Source organism: Toxorhynchites rutilus, chromosome 1 (assembly GCF_029784135.1).
Source record: "Toxorhynchites rutilus septentrionalis strain SRP chromosome 1, ASM2978413v1, whole genome shotgun sequence".
Classification (NCBI taxonomy): domain Eukaryota; kingdom Metazoa; phylum Arthropoda; class Insecta; order Diptera; family Culicidae; genus Toxorhynchites; species Toxorhynchites rutilus.
This window is the reverse complement of record NC_073744.1, coordinates 104,240,600-104,253,942: the sequence shown is the minus strand read 5'-3', so window position 1 is coordinate 104,253,942 and position 13,343 is coordinate 104,240,600. Positions and strand designations below refer to the sequence as shown.

The 13,343-nt window shown below is 38.6% G+C and overlaps 1 protein-coding gene across 2 annotated transcripts in view; it reads left to right on the top strand.

The window, feature by feature from the left end:
• Positions 1–5,091, top strand: part of LOC129770926 (protein ovarian tumor locus-like) — a 79,146-nt gene extending 74,055 nt beyond the window's left edge. The window contains exons 8-13 of one of the 2 annotated variants that reach the window (XM_055774136.1): positions 2,672–3,045; positions 3,105–3,255; positions 3,381–3,461; positions 3,517–3,989; positions 4,049–4,351; positions 4,728–5,091. In XM_055774136.1, the coding sequence (XP_055630111.1) occupies positions 2,672–3,045; positions 3,105–3,255; positions 3,381–3,461; positions 3,517–3,989; positions 4,049–4,351; positions 4,728–4,835 (1,490 nt within the window). In that variant the 3' untranslated portion in view covers positions 4,836–5,091. Of the gene's footprint in view, positions 1–2,671; positions 3,046–3,104; positions 3,256–3,374; positions 3,462–3,516; positions 3,990–4,048; positions 4,352–4,727 lie in introns of both variants that reach the window. The other variant, XM_055774129.1, reaches the window with a different exon arrangement.
• Positions 5,092–13,343: the final 8,252 nt, after the last annotated feature.

The window sequence follows — 13,343 nt, the reverse complement described above, 5'->3', positions numbered from 1 at the left end:
AGTAATATTTGTTCATTTTATTAGGCTCATATAATAACTTCAGCTGTAACACAGTCGAATTTATTCATGTACATTTTTATCTTTCGATAATTTTGCTGTATATTACACGGTAGCTGTTTAGCCGTAAGAGTATTACTATCTTATCGATCAACATGTCGTCTTTTTCGGTGTACGAATATTCCTTTTGTTCGAATGTTCACAGTTGGGCCATACACAGCGGGACTGTTGATATGAGGCTTCTATTGTTGCACTTACCGATGCAACAGACCGTATGCTGGGATCACCATCAAATGATGATTGTTGCATGGACGTAGTAGCTAGAATAACACACAAAGCCATGTGCCAATTGACGGCCGTGAGTTATGAGCTCATGATTGATACGATTGACACGCTGTAGCAAAAAACGAAAACTTACGTTTCATTCTGGAACGATAAAAGAAACATGTCCTTCTCCCAGGAGTTGGACACAAAATTAATTGTGAAACGTTATTTCATTTTTTTTATCACAGTCAGATTAAGATTAAAATACAGTAATCTTTCGCTAACTGGTCCTGGTTTAACTGGGCGAACGTTAACTGGTCCTTGGAACAATTAAAAAGCAGAATTTCGTAAACAATCGACGCCATACTCAAATGGAAGATTAGCTGTGAGGGGCATTCGAATGTAATTTGAAATGTTATGAAAATTGACATTATTTTCACATGACAAAAACATTGATTAAATTACATAAAAATAATTTCCTCAAATTATATTTCATACTTGTTGTCGCACTCAATGCGAAATTTCCATTGGAATCCTTTTGTTTATCATGATCAACGCGAATCAAACAATTAATTGAAGTTCCCCTCAATTTTATTAGACGTTTAACATACCGGACCAGATAAAAGGCGAATGTCGATAACTGGACTTCCCTTTTCGCCCAGTTAGTGAATGTTTACTGTATCTCTGCAGTTGCTTCACCAAACTTCAATGTCTATATACCATTGAATGGACAATTACATACTTGTTTCAAGAGCCGTGGGTAGACCTAGGTTTCATTTTGTCAATTATGAGAAACAAGCATTTGAAAAACAGATATTTTGAAGCGTTGTCACGTTACAAAAATAGAGCTTTTTTTAGTTTATCAGATGAAACTAATTCCAAACTTGTTTTTACTTGGGTTTCTCTGAACAAACAATGAGAAACCCACACAAAATTTGGTTAAAATCGGTCCACAAATAGAGGAGTATCAACTGTCTCAAGAAGTTGTTGTCACGTCACGAAAAGTATACGATCCATTCCAGCTTGACGTGATGCCACTTTGTTTACGTTCTCTTGTATGAATCACACAATGTTAAACGATGTTATAGTAAAATTGAGAAAATTTCCTACAAGAATCATCAGAAGAATACTTTATAGTTAGATTGGCTTGTTGTCAATCAAATGCTTTCGTGAAGTGACAACACATGACTTTTTACTGTTTCGGACTGTTGAAGATTAATGATTAGTTCAATTAATTTCAGTTCCGTTTCAAAACATACAAATGAGCTTTCTTCTGTGTTTTATCAACAATAGATGAACGTTGATTCCAGAATATAGAATATAATCTTGTTTCGATTTACGATTTGTTAGAAGCATTGAATGATAAAAAATATGGAAATCCCATAAGATATGGGTATTTGATGCAGGTGTCTCGCCAGCGGAAGTCGAATATCGTATTCCGATGTTTTTTTTTTTTTTTTTTTTTTTATCTGTATTATAGTGACTTTCAACTCATTTGGCTGGTTCGTCACTTTTACTTCCATTTTTGGAAGAATGTCGGGAGTGAGTATTGAACTCGTGACCTTTAGCGTGAGAGGCATGGATGTTACCACTACGCCAGATCGCCTCCACTTTATTCCGATGTAATTTTAGTATCGAGGATGGTGACTTTCGTTTTATAGTTTATAGTGAGCAGATAGGATTTGAGCCAGAGGGAGATAATGGGTCTGATCACGAACGTCACTTCACGGTGAAAACGAACTGATTTGTATGCAAGGTTATACGCACTTCATTTCGTTTTCACCGTGAAGTGACGTTCGTGATCAGGCCCAATGTTAGAGTGGAAAGAACTTAGCATTAGAGCGACGCGTGTGGAGTTAGAAAAAAAAGTGCACACACAAATGCACACGCAAACGTGAAAGCCATCTTCAACACACAAACATAAACGCCCTTGCACTGGAACGCGCACAAACACCGATGCATACATAGAGTTAATCAAAAGTTTCTGATAGCAAAATCAAATGCGTTCCACCAGTTATGAGCGCCGCTCGATGAGCTAGGCTTGTGTCAGTCATTGATGGCAAACACCAGAGCGAAGAGTTAAATAATCATGATGTAAAAACTGGGGGCGGTTTAGGACCACCCCAACTTTTCCCAAATAACGCATTCTCAAAAATGGGTTGCAAGCAGTGTTACCGACAGAATAGATACTCAGGATAATGCTATCAAACGATGTGTTCGTCAAACTAAATCATAGGAACAATTGAGTTCATTGAAACACCGGAAAGCTCCATTACCTCTTAATATAACCCCTAGCCTCTCATCTGAGTATTAACGATCTACAACTTCATATGTTTAGCGACCAAAGATTGGCAGTTGTTATGAACAATTATAAGTGTACGAGGCTTTGAAACTTTTATATTTATTCCAGACCCAAAAAAGAAAATCTATTCAAAAATGATCGATGTGGGTTTATCGGAAATAAAGTCATTGGATAATGAAGCCAATGAATTCTGTTGTGATTCTGGAAAAACATTACACTGTACTCTAAGTTCGTTCACTGGGATCAGCGAGTTCCAACCTGCACCTGCAGAAATGATTGTCATGCCTTTTATTATTGAAGATACCAAGAATAAGAAATCCGCCTCTACTAAGAACGATCCAATGAAAAATGAAAAACTTGAAAGCAAAACTAACCAGGCGGACTTGGACAGCACGGATTGTTCGTCGGGTGTCTATGATATGTTTACATCATCGAGCAATACAAGTAATAATCAATCTGTATGCTATTCGTTTTCAGAACCAGTAAGTATACTTGTAATGAATTAAAAAACGAATGAGGTTCACTTTATTTATTGATTTAGTTCTCATATGATCCAACGATTCCATCCACATTTTATGCACCGTCATATCCTTCACATGCGTATGCGTTTGCAACACAAGGAGCTATGCCGTGCCCATATTATGCACCGCCCAATCCAATGATGAACTCGATAGTTGCACCACATTTGAACGGTAAGATTAGGTTCAATTGTTTTTTTTCTATATGTTGTTACAATCAAAGCAGTGTTCGAGTATGGTACACCAGATTGTAGTTTTAAGTAGGTTTTGTTAATACTAGTAATTATTTCAAGCTTTAGCACCTAATATAAAATACAACGATGGATTTCCTAACTTTCACGCCAACCACAGTGTCATTTCGAATGGGAGCGATTTACCTCGTAAGTTATCAACAACAAATAGTTAGTATAATGTGATGAAACTCTTGTCTTTTAGTTCATGATTTGGTAACCTTACGGTATTTCTACAATTTGGGAGTGGAATACTTTCGTCAAAATCAGCTACGTTTACAACCGCCTATACTGGTTAATTCTGCTTACACAGATCCCAATGTAGCAACAGCCGATTCATCCCCCGAGGACGATGCTAATGAGTTTAAACAACTTATGAATGACTTTGAGAGTGGTTTAAACATAGGTTTCAAACGGAACGATAGCGAAAGCGGTACTCAACAAAAAACGAGGCAAGCAAGTACAGCTGTTAAGAACGATAATAATTTGTCTACAAAACGTAAATTAACTTGCTCCTCAAAACCCTCGAAAAAAATTAACGAATCTAAATCGGGTCGTTTCAAGCCGGTTACTACCGAAAGTGATCCACCACAACCTACACAAAAATCAAGCAAAACACATGTACCTCATCATGTTGTTTCCAATGTGGGATCCGACAGTGGCCACGAAATTATGCAGGTAAACTTTTGTTTTGCTGCAGGAGAAACCATTCCGTTCTAACTTTATTTCTTGTTAAGCCTATTCCATATGGTTTCCCTGTTTATCCACCGTCGACTGGCTACCCCGTTGGTTTGCCTCTCTACGCAATGGACTCCTCCAGCATTGATCCAGCTGTAGCATCGCAAGGAACATGCTATCTTCCAACATACATGGTACCACCTTATGGAGCAGTCATAGCACCTACACCACCTTCTGATATTATGATGGTGCAAGAAAATCTATCAACAGCTCCGCAGCCAGGTGCATCTGAAGCAGTTAATTCCTATGGGTTCAACACCGGCTACCCTCCGATGATATACACTGCTCCACATCCTCCACCGGTGAGCAATAATTTTGCATAATTTTTCAGTTTTTTGCATTGTGCAGTGAATGTAATCGCAGTCGCGTACATCAATAGATTGAACAATTTGAATAAACGAATCAAAATGTCCCTCATGTTGGAATCAATTTACTTATTACATAGCTGTTATGTGATTAACATATACATTCATACATTCTCCTTATATCCCCCCCGTTTCCTGAAAAAAGTGTGTTACCCTTATGAACTAGAGTCGACCGCGAGTAATCGGTTTGCTTCCTTACTAACCACAGACTTAGTGATCCATGGTCATGGTCTATTATAACACGAGCACTTTGCTTAATATTTTCCATAGAACAGAAAAAGTAAATGTCACATTCTATTTCGTTTTCCTGCAGGGTTACACCGTTTTTGGATATCCGCAACAACACGCATTATATTCTGTCGGCAACAATAGTAATAATAATAACAGCAATGGCGAATGCACTGATAATTCCGGGCAGTAAGTGAACATTCGAAACATAGTATTTCTGCATCATGTAATAGTTTTTAATTGATACGTTTATTGTTTGGCTCGGCGTAAATGGTAGCAACAAAACAACTAGACGTTAGTTGAAATATGCGACCTATTGCATAATATTTTATCCTCTTGTTATATTGAGATACTATTATAAATTAGATTACGATCACTGTTTTGTTTTTAACTTTATTTCTAGGTTTGATGTAAAAACTAGGAAGAAATATAAATATGAACTTGAAAAACCTTTATGAATTATTATATTATTCCATTCGGGACTGATAATGAATATAACAAAACAAAGAGTGGAAAACAGCATTCAATGAATGAATACTCCTTTGGAAAGATCGCACGAAACAAAATAACGAGTGAGTCGAAATATACTGAATCTGCGTGTATGTATGATTTTATTTTCCCTTGTACTCTGTTCCTTGTTAGCATTCAAGTGCACATGAATCCACCTTCCCGCTCACCAATAACTTGCGTTAATATTGTCTTTTGCGTTGGCTCGTTTCGTACTCGTTTTCGTTTCATACTAGAAACAAAAAAATTTCATTATAATAGTGCACAGGAGACAACTCGATTTCAACTATCTACCTATATTTTACTGCCGCGATCGAGGCTCAATGATTGCTATCTAAGTGAAAAACGGATGATTTTACAGAGACACTCGCTGGCTCAAGCAAAAGTTTCCAATTTGATTCTATCACCATCTAATGTCATTCCCAGAGGCAAATGAGGGAATGCAAAATTCTCTGAAAATATATGAGCGTAATCGAGACAGTATTTTTCCGTTCAAATTGAGAATGAACTTTGCGAAGATGATAGGTGAATGTGTTTTCTATCTCAAATAAAGTGAGACATAAACGGAGAATAGAAGGTTGAGTTTTATCTGTAGATGAGTGTTGTTGAACGAATTTCGATGCGATTTTGCCCATACCTGGTTGTGAGTCTATGATAATACTTTTTTCTTGAAGAATACTCTGGGATATGATAAGAACAGCAGGTTTGTATTTTTTCAATTAATCGAATTTGTAAAGGCAATCTGCAATGTTGTTAATTTCAGCAACATGATTTACCGATATCACGATCAATCACATAAAGATGGTGGTGGTTACTCCAACGGTATGAGTAAATGCTGAGTATATGGAATTATTCAATGTTGAATCCGAGAAGTTATAATGCTAAGAACCAATATTATTTAAATTTTACTTCTGATCTGTTTGTTTCATTATCTACTTGAAGATTCAAATACAGGTAATTATAACATTAAAAAACACAATTGCTTCTCTTCGTTCATCGTGTACAGAAAATAGTAATTATATGAGCAGATTTTCAATGGTTTCTAATATTCATCTATTAGGAAACACTAAGTAATAAGACACAATCGTGACCGACATGTTTGGACTCTACAAAGAATGTGATTCAAATGTAGATTTAGCTTATAGCACATAATACTGACAATTGCTGATTTTCGAACGATGTATGAAAGCTGTACGGAACTACGTCTGTTATGCGGACAAACAGTGATTTTTCGGAAATGTTTTTTTCAAAATTGCTCAAATTGAACAAAAAATGTTTGTTTGCATGTTGAGCAAATGTATTACACTGTGTAGAATGCATAACAGCTAAAAAGTCGATTTTGTTCATATTGTCGTTTACGTCTCCTTTATAAACATGGACCCTTCTGAAATTAAAGTCCATTTCAGCAAATACTTTTTTAAATAAAGTACCATATGCTATGATATTTCAACAGCTGTCAGCAATTTGGATTTGCTCATTAGTCTTTGCACATTAGTGGGTCTCTTGTGTAAGGATGTCATAAATAACAATCAACCAATTCCCATGATCAAGAAAAACATATAGGGGATGCTGATACTAAACCGACCCCATGAATTGTGTAACATTTACAGGAAATCTTCCTAAACAAATTTTTTTATCTCATGTGTTTATTTATTTAGGCTCATTAGCATTTTTTAACTGTAACAGAGACTAATTTCCCTGGATTGCACATGGAAGGTAATCCAAGATCCCCACGGTAGTGATCACCTACCAATAATTTTATCGATCGCCAATGAATCAAAATCTAGTGAGTCAGTCGATATTGCGTATGACCTCACGAAGAATATTGACTGGAGAAAATTGCAGAATTAATATCTGAAGCAATCATTTCGATGCATGAACTTCCTCCCCTTGAAGAGTATAATTTTATATCAAGTTTGATTTACGATAGCGCACTTCAAGCTCAAAAGAAACGTGTACCGGCTACCACTTTCCGACGTCGTCCTCCATCACTTTGGTGGGACAGGGAGTGTTCAAAGGTCTACCTTGAAAAATCATCCGCTTTCAAAAAATTCAGGAAAACTGGATTAGTGGAATGGTTTCGAAAGTACCAAGCTCTAGAAGCCAAACTAAAAGGTCTGATTAAAGCAAAAAAGCGTGGATATTGGCGGAAATTCGTCAATGGTTTGTCAAGGGAGACCGCTATGAGTACTCTTTGGAATACGGCTAGGAGAATGCGTGGCTGGAACCATACCAATGAAAGTGAGGAATACTCTGACCGTTGGATTTTCAAATTTGCAAGGAAGGTTTGTCCCGATTCTGTTCCTGCACAAAGCGTCGTACGCGATATTCCGCTCCAATGCGATTATGAGAATTTTTCGATGGTAGAATTCTCAATTGCACTCCTCTCATGTAACAATTCAGCTCCGGGGTTGGACAAGATTAAATTCAACTTGTTGAAGAATCTTCCCGACTTGGCAAAACAGCGTTTGCTGAACTTGTTCAACAAGTTTCTGGAGCTGAATATTGTCCCGCATGACTGGAGACAAGTGAGAGTGATAGCCATACGAAAACCCAACAAGCCGGCTTGCGATCACAACTTGTATAGGCCGATTGCAATGTTATCCTGTATTCGCAAATTGTTAGAGAAAATGATTCTACTTCGTTTGGACAAGTGGGTCGAAACGAACAATTTGCTGTCAAATACGCAGTTTGGCTTCCGCCGAGGTAAAGGGACGAACGATTGTCTCGCGCTGCTATCTTCTGAAATCCAAATCGCATTTGCTCGCAAAGAACAAATGGCTTCCGTTTTTCTCGATATCAAAGGGGCATTTGATTCAGTTTCCATGGAAATTCTCTCAGAGAAACTTCATAATCGTGGACTTTCGCCAATTCTGAATAATTTCCTGTACAATTTACTGTCAGAAAAGCACATGAATTTCTCTCATGGCAACTCAAAATCTTCTCGTTACAGTTTTATGGGCCTACCGCAAGGCTCCTGCCTAAGCCCCCTCTTGTACAGTTTTTACGTCAATGATATGGATGATTGTCTAACTAGAGACTGCACGCTGAGACAACTTGCAGACGATGGAGTTATTTCCATCACGGGTACTAATCCCGTCGCTCTACAAAAATCGTTGCAAGATACCATGAACAATCTGTTCACGTGGGCCCTCAAGCTGGGTATCGAATTCTCTACGGAAAAAACTGAAATGGTCGTTTTTTCTAGGAAGCACGAACCCGCCCAATTGCAGCTTTACCTATCCGGCAAAACGATCCAACACTCTATGTTGTTCAAATACCTGTGTGTATATTTTGATTCTAAATGTACCTGGAGGAGACACATTGCGTATTTGAAACAGAAATGCCAGCAAAGAATCAATTTTCTCCAAACAATAACCGGAACATGGTGGGGTGCCCATCCAGGAGACCTCATTCAGTTGTACAAAACAACGATATTGTCAGTGTTAGAATATGGCAGTTTTTGCTTCCGATCAGCTGCCAGGATTCATATTCTCAAGCTGGAGAGGATACAATATCGTTGCTTGCGTATAGCCATGGGGTGTTTGCATTCGACACATACGATGAGTCTCGAAGTTTTGGCAGGAGTACCCCCGCTTACTCTTCGGTTCACAGAATTATCCTACAGATTTCTCATCCGTTGCAAGATCATGAATCCATTGGTGATTGATAACTTCGAAAAGCTACTACAACTGACTCCTCAGTCAAGTTTTATGTCTTTATACCATGAGTACCTTACCCACGACGTGCACCCTTCTCCAGGCATCTCCAACCAAGTTTGCTTCCCATACTTTTGCAATTCCTCTGTCATTTTTGATCTGTCCATGCGACAAAAAATCCATGGAATACCAGATCACCTACGCTCCAATGTTATTCCGTCGATATTTTCGGAAAAATATGGGAAAGTTGGATCTGATAAAATGTTCTTTACTGACGGTTCATACATAAACGGGTCCACTGGCTTCGGCATCTTCAATGAAAATTCCAGTGCCTCTTTCAAACTCAAAGATCCTTGTTCCGTGTATGTCGCAGAAATGGGTGTGATATACTATGCTCTAGGGATCATTGAAACACTGCCCATCGACCATTATTTTCTTTTTTCAGACAGTCTCAGCTCGATAGAGGCAATCCGCTCAATGAAAGTTGATAAACGCTCATCTTATTTCCTAACAAGAATAAGACAACTATTGAGTGTTTTGGTCGAAAAATTATTCAAGATTACCTTAGTATGGGTTCCCTCTCATTGCTCGATTCCGGGGAATGAGAAAGCGGACTCGCTAGCTAAGGTGGGCGCTTCAGAAGGCACACTTTTTGAAAGGCAAATTGCTTATAATGAATTTTTTCACATTACTCGTCAGGACACACTCGTTAGTTGGCAGCGCATGTGGAGTGAAGATGAGTTGGGTCGTTGGTTACACACGATTATCCCTAAGGTCTCGACGAGTGCATGGTTCAAGGGATTGAATGTCGGTCGTGATTTCATTCGCGTGATATCTCGGCTTATGTCCAACCTAAACGCGCATCTCTATCGCATTGGATTCGCAGCAAACAATCTTTGTGATTGTGGCGATGGCTACCACGACATCGAGCATGTTGTCTGGTCGTGTATCCGGTTCCATGCTGCTCGCTCTCAGCTCTCTAGAGCACTGAGAGCAAAAGGCAGACAATCGGATATCCCCGTCCGGGATATCTTAGGTAGCCGGGATTCTGATCTTCTGCTTCATCTATACCTGTTCCTCAGAAACGCCGATGTCAACGTTTAATGATGTTTCCTTCGTTGTGTCCCCGTTTCATATTCCTCCTATCCGATCGATAAACTTTTACTTAGTCGCGGCAATACATACACACACTCTTTACAGTTGCACGGGCCGAAGGTTGTGCAGTCCACTGATCATTCAACAAGAGCCAAAGGTTGTACCGCTCATGACAACTCTACACGAGCTGATGATTGCGCCGGCTAGTGACCATTCTATCCTGGATTCCTCGAGTCGAGAAAGACGCACCACGCTAGATATGGTGTACAGACTAGGGGGGCGTTGCTGATTAATGGTCAGCTGCATCCCAATAGGAAGTATCCCGTGTCGGCACACGTACAGAGCATCGAAGACTACAACATACCAATTATGAGAACACTTGTAATACTAACCTCGAGCCAACCGCGAGTAATCGGTTACATATTACTAATATAGTTGTAAGACAAAAATTGTCAAAATATTGGACTCCCGGCCCCGTCAGGCTAACGCCACATGTGCCTTAATAAAAAATATATTTTGGGAAAAAAAAGAGACTAATTTTAATCGTGTACATGTCATATGTCTATAAATCTATCTAGAAAAATCACATTACACAGTTCCCATATTAGGGGATGTCCACATACCACGTAGACAGAAAAAGCACGGTTTTAGACACCCCCTCCCCCTCCGTGGACAAGCGTGGACATTCCTTATACCCCTCCCCCTCTTGTCAACGTGGACATCCCTCCATTTTTTAGAGAGAATAATTGAATTTTTCTATGTTTCATTCCATATTTTTATTGGTAAAAATGTTAGCTATCATTGTTAAATGGTTTGTTGTCTTTTTTTATTGTTTATCGAGCGTGGAAAGCTCTTTAGGTTTTTTGGCCGCTGAAGTCCATATGAAAATATTACTCATGGATCTAATCACGTACATTTTTATTTTAAACCGTTTGCAAGTTTGCTGAGTTTTTTTAAGTTTTCAAACTCATAGATGTATTCAAACAGATTCATCATACCTATCAAGATTAGTCTATTATTATTTTAATATTATTTTCTCTTCTAAGCATCATTTACATTACAAAAAACTTGGTTGGGTAGTGCATGGCGGCTACAATGAACCTAGTCAAGACGAAACACCTACAGTATCATCGTGATGATTTCGTTAACCAATATTTTTCTGTACAGCTTCGTTAATCGTGGAAAATATTCGGTTGCCCGGAAAACTCATGCCGATTCTATGAAAAAATCAAAAGCATAATTTTTATAGACATGCATTTCTTATATATGCACCGTTTTGTATTTTTATGCTCTCTGGTGAACCACAGTTATTACAGGATCCTGAACAACAGATGATCTAAATAAGACATCTGGTAAATACGGCGAGTACCTGCCAAACTACGAAAAATGTTTGCCTAATTGTCAATGAAGTTTAGCATTGTCCTGGAGGAATACGACCCTCATCATATTGGACAATTCTGGCCTTAAACTCACCTCAGAAGTGTTCAGGTGCCATGTAGGCACCTGGACAGCTCTTGAACTCCACTGAGAGCTGAGATTTAGGCCCTCCAACAGTTTCTTAAGCCAACTAGCAATTGAGATGTTGACATTTTCCGAGCAGGGCCCGTAAGATAGGGGATTCCGTCTGGAAGCGTAGAAACTCGCCATACAGATTTTTTTTCAATCCAACCAGTCACAGTGTATGTTTTCTTCGAGGCAAAAACCAATACGTCTTTTAGTTGCGTTGATGAAGTGAATCGCAAATTGAGATGCATTCAGTCAAATGTTTTTGATCATATAATATGTAACCCATCCATTGCAGCGTTTTATGAACCACTAGCTGACCCGGCAAACTTCGTCCCGCCCAAAATTTGTGTTTTGTTATCAATACCTTCAAACATCCACGTTTTCTTACTATGAGCAAGTTCATGGGTCCAATCGCAGAACTGTTCATTGATTGATCTTCTGATTGACCCCGTTGAATTTACCTTTCGATATAAAATTCCTAGTATTTCTAACAAAACTGTTTCATTTCTATGGCAGACCTCCCCGCTCCCCTCTTCAGAAAGGTAGGAGTGTTGAACCACCTCAAAAGTGTTTCTTGCTCTCTAAAACCTCCACATGCCATATGTAGTTCAGTTTGCTTGATTAGTTCTTGAATTATGCAGAAATTTGTGTTTCATTTGTATGGCAGCCCCCCCTTAGAGAGGGGGGCGGAGAGAATTTTTGAAAAATCAACGCATGAATATAGGATATACAGTCTATCGCAAAATTGAGTGCTACTTGACGATACCTTCCATTTATTTATTATGAAATATTTTGAATACATTGATTCTTCTGATGCATGTTTATTACTCACACATTTAACTAGCTGTACGTGCTATAAAATTCCGAGAAAAGTTTTGTGCTAATTGTTTATTCCTAGAAATTTAAAACAATCTCTATTCTAGGCATCGCAAAATTGAGTGTACACCTTAAATTTCTCCGAACAAATTAGTCTTGTAAATAAGTTTCTTTCCGAATTAGTGTACTTTTTTCATCAGTGATTGGTGTCAACACTTAGCCATTGCATGGGCAGTGTTGGTTTTTGTATTTTATTGATGTTTGCATTTTTTTTATCAAAATGGTAAGTTAGAGGGAAGAAATATATATTGTTACGCGAACAAAGATAATAAATATGAATTGTCTTGGAAATACATTGCAGGAAATAGCAGATGTAGTCAGAAGAACTCACTTTCCAGCAAATAAAGTGGAAATACGAAGGAACCATGGAAAATCTCCCGAGTAGAAGACACAAACGTATCCTGTCTTCTGAGGATGAACGAGTAATTATGCGAACATTGTGAAAGAACCCTATAACAAACATACCTAAATTGACTACCGAAGTGGCCGGCATCATTGGAAGACCTGTCAGCGCAAATACTGTCCGGAGAGCAGCATACAGGAACAATCTGAGAGGTCGTATTGGCCGTGAAAATTATTTCATCTCAAAGATGAATATGAAAAAAACGACTATAGTTTGCTAATGCATGTGTAAACAGACCTAAGGAGTTCTGGAACAAGGTCTTTTATTCGGATGAGCCGAAAACCAATCTCTTTGAATCGGATAGAAGACAGATTGTGTGGAGGAAACCAGTTATGGTGCTCCAGGTTCAGCTTTTGATTCCCATAGTAAAACACGACTACGAGAGTCAGATGATGTATGGTACATTGGCGGCTTCTGGATCTGGAACCATGGAGTTTATCGATTCGGCGATGGACAAAATGGACGGAATGGATCTTCCTGAAATGTAACCTGCAGTCTCCCGTTCTGAAATTGGGTCTCCCGCGTGATTACTACTATCAACAGAATAATGATCCGAAGCAAACTGACCTCATCGTGCGGGAATACCTGCTCTATAATGTCCCAATCAAATCAAAACACCTCCACAATCACCGGACTTCAACACTATTGAGTATCT